The following is a 6,942-nucleotide window of genomic DNA, read 5'->3' on the forward strand; positions in this document are numbered from 1 at the left end:
AGTGAAAGATCTTTCAGTGGTTACTAAAATAGCTGCACAAAGGAAGTGAATGAATTTCCAGTCATAATATTTATATTTCGGTCAAAAGTACACGAAATTTTAATTAGGCAAATACACTTGTTCATTTAACACCACAGATGTAACAGAGCATTGGTTTATATCATCATCATCATCCACTTTTAAGTCAATAGGCAGGTCTGCAACAGGAGATTTTTCAGGAATTCTACAGCAACACATACACACAAACACACAAATCACATGTAAAAAGTAGCTTGCATAAGCTAAGTAAGGTTAATAGCAAAAGCTTCTTTCTATGCAGAGAAAATTGAACATTAAAGTTGCAGCATTAGGAAAAAAAAAGTTTAAAAACAAGGAATGAAGTTGTACAACAGACGAGAACTTAACAAAATTGGTGACCTTTCCACACAGATGAAGTCAGGGTAAAAAAAAACCAGGCCAAACCAAAACCAAAGGAGACCAAAACCAAATGAGACCAAAAGAGAACCTCCCCCCCACATACATACAGACAAAAGTGAGAGCACAACAAAGGAAGTGGAAGAAAAGTGTTACCCATAAGTAGCCGCCGTTTCACCCGCTTGTCCACATCAGCTACTGACGTGGCATTGTACTCAGAACTCTCAATTGCAGCCTCATCCTTCTCTAAAACACAAGTAAGGGACAAACATGGAGCAGTTGGTTAATCACAAGCCCAATTTTCCGCTGCCTAAGACAGTTTCTTGGCATGGCACAGCCAAAGCCAAGAAGCAAGGCATGAAAGCACTAAATCCCCGTTAGAGAGTTAATTCCCTTTGAGAACCCAGGAAAAAATTAAATGGGTGTTTAGGGAAAGGAGGAAGAAAGAGGGTGAGAAGGAAGAATGGTCAGCTAAGAAGTAATTAACCACACAGAGCCTGGATTTCTACTGGAGAACAAGACAGCTAACATGGGTGCCCCAGAGAGGTGTTAATGATGAAAATTAAAATTCAGGAAGGCTAGTTAAACAAACTACCAAAGACAAACTGTGATCCAGGCTAATGGGGGCACCAGGATCTGAAGGCGGCAGGCAGAAGACTGAGACAGACGGAGAGAGAGCGAGAAGAGTCCGGTGATGGATGGGCATGGATGAACCATAGCCTTGTACACATCGACACACTGAGAAACCAAACAACAGCATGCAGATTAAACAAAAACAACAACAAAAATAAACAAACAACAAACCAAACAAACACAAAAAAAGATCAATTTGGGCAGTGCTGGTTGCCTGCTTGTCTATGAAACACTACTAGCTAAACATTCAATGCTAGGAAAGATGTTGCAAGAACAGGGTTTAGTAATTTTATTAGCATGCAGTGAGCAGGATGATGTCATCAGAGGTCACTTTACAAGGTAGGCTCTGACATCCTACAAGTAAGAGTTTCATACAGCATAATGAGGACTTTGGTTATGCTTCATTAGAAATACACAGAAACAGTCACAAGTGTGGGAAGAGATGATCAGTAGGTGAAATAAAATTAAAGATTTCTGATACAGGAGAGCAGTGGAGAAGCAGCAGCTGGGTAAATAAAATGATCTGTAGAAAAAGGGAAATGCTCATCAGGAAAACAAAAAACAAAAATGCAAGTGGGGACTTTCACATGCAGCAAACGTAAAAAAAATAAAAGGTTAAGTCAAGCAAACAAAGACAAAATATGTTAGACAAAGGGTCAACAAGTATTTATCTGGCATTGCAGAAGTTTGCATTCTTGCAGTGATGCCTGGAATATATACACCACTGAAGACAGCAAACACTGGAATCACTGAAGTGAGGAGGAGGAGGAGGCTGGCAGGTTTTGTTTGTGGCAACTCTACATGGTTGAGTGGTAACAAGAAGTTGTTTTGTTTTGTTTTGAACAAGTTCTAGATGGGATCAGGCTGCAATAGAGGCTTTTGTTTGAGTTTTTGTTTTTGTTTTTTTTTTTCTCTGTAAATAATTAATAAACGTCAGTTATCAGACAAGACAGGCAATCAGGAACCATCACCAGAAAGCAGGAATAAAAATGTAAAAAATAAATAAAAACATTAGAAGTATTCTAAGAGAAAGAACTATTTTAGAGGGAAGAAAATCAGCACAGGCAGTAATATGTGACTTACATCACAAGACCAAGGAATGTAACATGGAGTTGTACGTATTACATTACAAAAATGGAAAAAAAAGTAAAAAAAAATAGATGCAATGTACACAGCTTTTAAAATAATTTTTTGCATGCTGGACAAAATAAAACATCAATCCAAGGATATTAGTGAACAATAATAAATAGAAGATCAATTATCCATTCAATAAAACCTGCTCTCAAGGCTCTCACTCTTGCAAGTTCTCCACATCTGGAACTGCCACAGGACAGGGATTGTAGGATGGAGCCCTCTGCGTTATCAGAGGCACTCGCTGAGAGATGCCCTGCACTCAGACACACCTTGTGCAGACAAAAAGGCAGAGCCCAGCTCTGAGCTCCATTCAGCTTTACCTCTGCCAGCAAAAACCTCGCCCTACCCCACAATTTGTGCAATTAAACCCCTCAGAAGTGAGCAAGGCTCTGGGCAGCCACGGAGCTTAATGCCATGGATCTGACCAAGACAGACTGGCTAAAGGTAGCTGACAGATTTCCATGGGTTTCAAATGCTCTGTCTTGCAGTATAGGAGAGAAAATATGATAAATATGTGTCTGTGTTTCTTTAACCTCAGGAAATGACTAAGAATTTGTAAGGACTTGAAATTAAACAAACAAAAAAAGTCAACATGTCCGCAATGCCAATGAAAACCATTATGGATTTCAGGTTCTGATCTGTGAGTAAGAATTTTCAAATGTTAACTTGCACTATGCAAAAATGCACTTTTAATTTTTTTTTTTTTAAGTGGAGTGGAAAGAAATGGTGTTAAGCAAATAATATATTTTATAGTCATACATGCTTGCAAAGCATCTGCCAAGACGCTCCATGTCTTGACTGGCTTTTTCCTACTGATATTCTGAATGAAAGCTTAGTCACTACAAGCATTGTAGTTTTCAGAATCATGAAACATACAACAGGGAAGACAGCACGTAATGATGACTCCTTTTCCCTGGTAACAGCTCAGAAAAGAAGATCATTTTCCTAACCTTGCTCACACAAGGAAGTCTTGACTAACGAAAGTGAACTGAAGAGCTGAACTTTCATTCAAAATGATGAATGTTCTACACCTTTATACTTCAAAAACGAATAGTTATGAACAGAAACAAAAGTTACAAGTGAGTAACAAAGGGATACTTCATTAACAAACATTTTGACAGACCACGCACAAACGCTTCTCTGTGTCCTGGCTGAGCTCGGCTGCAGCAGCCGGGAGCTGCTGGAACACCCCTCTGCAGCACTGGCAGTGCTGAACCCCAGCGGGACAGCGACACGCACGCCCCACAGACACACACACACGCACACAAATGGCACAGAGATTCTGAGCAGTACGAGATCAAATGTGCTGCAGAGAAGTACTCACCAATGCAGGTTCGGCCATCTGAGTGCAGGGCATACTTCTGATGACAACCGCACACAGGACCGGTATCTGTGTCATCACAGGTGTGTTGGCAGCCTCCATTCCCATAGTTACAGGTTACTAGTTAAGCCCCAAATGAATGTGTATATATGTATATATAAATAAAATGACAATGAAACCAATTAGTCTTGAGAGCCTTTCAGAACACAGAAGAGCAGTAACACACCGAGACATACGGCAACATAACATTTGTGCTTGCAATTATTTCTATTTCTTCCTTCTGCCCCCTTCCCTTATGCCCATCTCATGCCCTAGCCTCAATCCACACAGCGAAGAAAAAAGAGAAAGAAAAAGAAAAGCATTTTCCCCAGTCTATTTGTATTAAAAACTTTAGTGTGACTCTTAGCCAATTCTTTGTCTTCCTAAAAGCTACATGCTTCATATCCGTGAAGAAATTAACAGTCTACCAATACACATGTATACTTTCAGATCTATAGACAGCATCTCTCTTTTGCTTCCCCTTCATTCTCTAAGCAGAGACCAAGCAGCAAGAACAGAGCCATAGAAGTCTTGAAATCTACTATATCAAGTACTGGCCCCCCTAAAGCAACAAGTTTAAAAATAAAACAGGAAATGGTTGGGTTTTTTTTTCTTCTCTGCAACAAAAAAATACACAGTTTTTATGTCTCTGCCATGTGCTGGCCTCAGCCAGGAAGGAAGCATTGGAGATGCCACTTTCACTTCCAAGCAACAGTGCAGAACAGCTTTTAGCAATTCAAATGTCCTCTGGGGAAAAAGTACTAAACATACATTAAAGCAAACATTTTTCATGAGAGTAGGCAGAGTTTTGAAGGTTACACAAATTAATAGATCAGATTCAATTAATTTCCTTTGTCACATGATGGATTTAATTTCTGCCAGCTAAGACAAACCAGTTTTTAAATATTAACCTGGCTAGCACCATTAATAAAGCCTCTCACTTGCCCCTGTTTCATTTCATCCTATGCAGCTGCACACCTTGATGCTGAATAACACAGTTCTGATCTGACTGATTTCTGAATTCAATTTACTGTCTTTATTTGGACTAGGTTCTTTATTGGTAAATATACACTGGCAGATATGGGGGAAATCCAATATGCCATTATTTAGTTATATACTCATTATTTCAGAGGACTTAAATGTTTTGAAATGGTATGGTAATTTAAATGGAGACTACACTCATTTAAATACTGATTCCTAGTAATCAGAAGGAAGTTCCTCACACTGGTCTTAGCAGAATTTTCTTTCTAGATAAGAGTTTATAAAAGAGGCAGGGTAGCAAGTTGCAATATAGAGTAAAACCAAGATACTGGTTAACAGGATTTGAAAATCACATATCTAACTCAAATCTGAGGTTGTATCTGATGCAAGAGGGCTAAGATCATGTATTTTCCCTCTGAACTCAGTGACCCTGCTTTAATTCTAGCTTCTGAAAATGGAGTAGACCAGAATTTTCCATCACAGTAGCTAGAAATGAAATACCCCACCTCTGGTGTGAGTGCTGAGCAGCCATGTCACTCCCAGTAATCACTGAAGTATTTAGCTTAAAATGGAACAGTTCTAAAAAAAGCAACTGAGGGAGACCCACCACAGCATACCCAACAGAATTCCCATTAAAACCTCCTGCCAGCGTGGGAACCACAAGTTTACAACTTTAGGCCCTGAATTCTGGCAAAGATCACAATAGGAGTTGTCCACCTCTCAAGCGAGTGCAGACCTGTGGCCACTACAGGTGCAAGCATCCTTGATCCTTCCCACTGTACACTTGGAATAAAAGCCCTTGTGCTGTTCAGGGCTGGAGAGGGAACAGCCTTGGTGTCTAGGGGCCAGAACAATCTCTGAGAAGAGAGACTGCCAGGATTCCCACCTCACTTTCCAGGAATATTGCTGTTCTATCCAACTGGAAAGAACGGCAATGAGAAAGATGGGGAGACCTGCCTGATTCATGTCCCCTTTTTGGAGCTTGACAGTGCACTAGACTGGAAAATGGAAATTGTCGGTCCAACCAGCCAGAGGAGGGAACATACCCTAAATCATAAGAATCCTAAACTTCCAAGGAATTACATTACAAAGCCCCCTAAGCAACAGCCAAACTCAGGCATTCTTTCTCCTTCTCCACTTTTATAGCTTTACTAATAATTTATTTTTGTGAAAAACTACCTGGAGCAAATAATTCTGCTTTGCATCAAATGGAAACATTTCTTTCCCTTCAATACACAGTACCATTTTGGCTTTTATTTTTGATGCAAAACGAACAAAATTTTATGTCAATTCTCTATTCTTAAAGCTCCCACCTTTCCAATGAAGACATGCTTATTACTTGACCCCATATGCCTCCAGGACTATGTGGAGTTTCTATCCTCCTTGGACTGCAGTGCCATCACAAATTAACTTCAAGGTGTTGTTTATGCCAGATGTTTAAACACATTTCTAGCCAACAGTATTTTTATTGAGGATTTTAAAGTGCAATCAGCAACAAAGTGTGTATTTAAAAATTGTGACGGCAGTGGTTATTTTTGGCATTCCTTGCTGAAAGCCTCTGCTGGCAGAGATGAAAATATCTTAACATGCTTGCTCTGACCCACGTAATATGAGGAACTTTTCCTTACTATATTTGTCTATGAAAAAATCTCACTAGACTGATGGCATTTATAGCAAACCCTGCAGAATCACACACTTTTACAGTTTCCCTGCATATTAAAGTTACTGGTTCCCATTCTACCCAGTCCATGAATGCACATGTAGGTCAGTTCCTTTTCCTGTCTCCTAGAAACATTAGTAAATCATGTTTTTGAAGGATTTGAATTTCTGTCTAGACTACAATTTATCTATTTATTTTAAGTAACTTGAGTCAACATTCTGAAGCTTGACAGCTCTACAGGTGAAATTGGTACAAAATCCAGTTGTAAAATATGTCATTTCTATTTTCTTCCAGCCCTCATTCTGTTGCAGTGACACAGTGGGAAGTTTCTCTTGCTTAGAGGAAGAAACCCATAATTATTTAAAAGCAAATGGACATCCAGATCTACTCCATTTTTGTCAGAAAGAATTAAAGCAATATGAATGAGAATTCACAAAGTGTTCTTTTGAAACTATTTCTGATAAATTTAGACTCTGCAGCTATGCAAACAACTGTGTGCTCATTCAGAGTCTGTGACATTAAAGAGGCAAACAGGCAAAACAGTAAATTCCAACAGACACAGATCACCTTAAAATATCATAAATCGTGTTAAAATGAAAGGGATGGAAAATAGTAAGTTTGGGTTTTTTTTTTTTTTAACCAAAGGAGAATATTCACATATCTGTTAGAACTCAGACAGACTTTATTCCCACATGGCAGATTTAAAACCAGAGTAACACCATCTTTTGACAGTGCTTCAGAATTTGTGTATGTCTTAAGT

The 6,942-nt window shown here is 39.1% G+C and overlaps 1 protein-coding gene across 2 annotated transcripts in view; it reads right to left on the reverse strand.

The window, feature by feature from the left end:
* SCUBE1 (signal peptide, CUB domain and EGF like domain containing 1) overlaps positions 1-6,942 on the reverse strand; it is a 191,737-nt gene that overhangs the window by 82,731 nt on the left and 102,064 nt on the right. Inside the window, exons 5-6 of one of the 2 annotated variants that reach the window (XM_017745823.1) lie at positions 3,506-3,622; positions 571-660 (exon numbers count right to left, since the gene is read on the reverse strand). In XM_017745823.1, coding sequence (XP_017601312.1) covers positions 571-660; positions 3,506-3,622 — 207 coding nt within the window. The remainder of the gene's footprint in view (positions 1-570; positions 661-3,505; positions 3,623-6,942) is intronic. The other variant, XM_017745824.1, reaches the window with a different exon arrangement.

Source organism: Corvus brachyrhynchos, unplaced genomic scaffold, assembly GCF_000691975.1.
Source record: "Corvus brachyrhynchos isolate BGI_N302 unplaced genomic scaffold, ASM69197v1 scaffold209, whole genome shotgun sequence".
NCBI lineage: Eukaryota > Metazoa > Chordata > Aves > Passeriformes > Corvidae > Corvus > Corvus brachyrhynchos.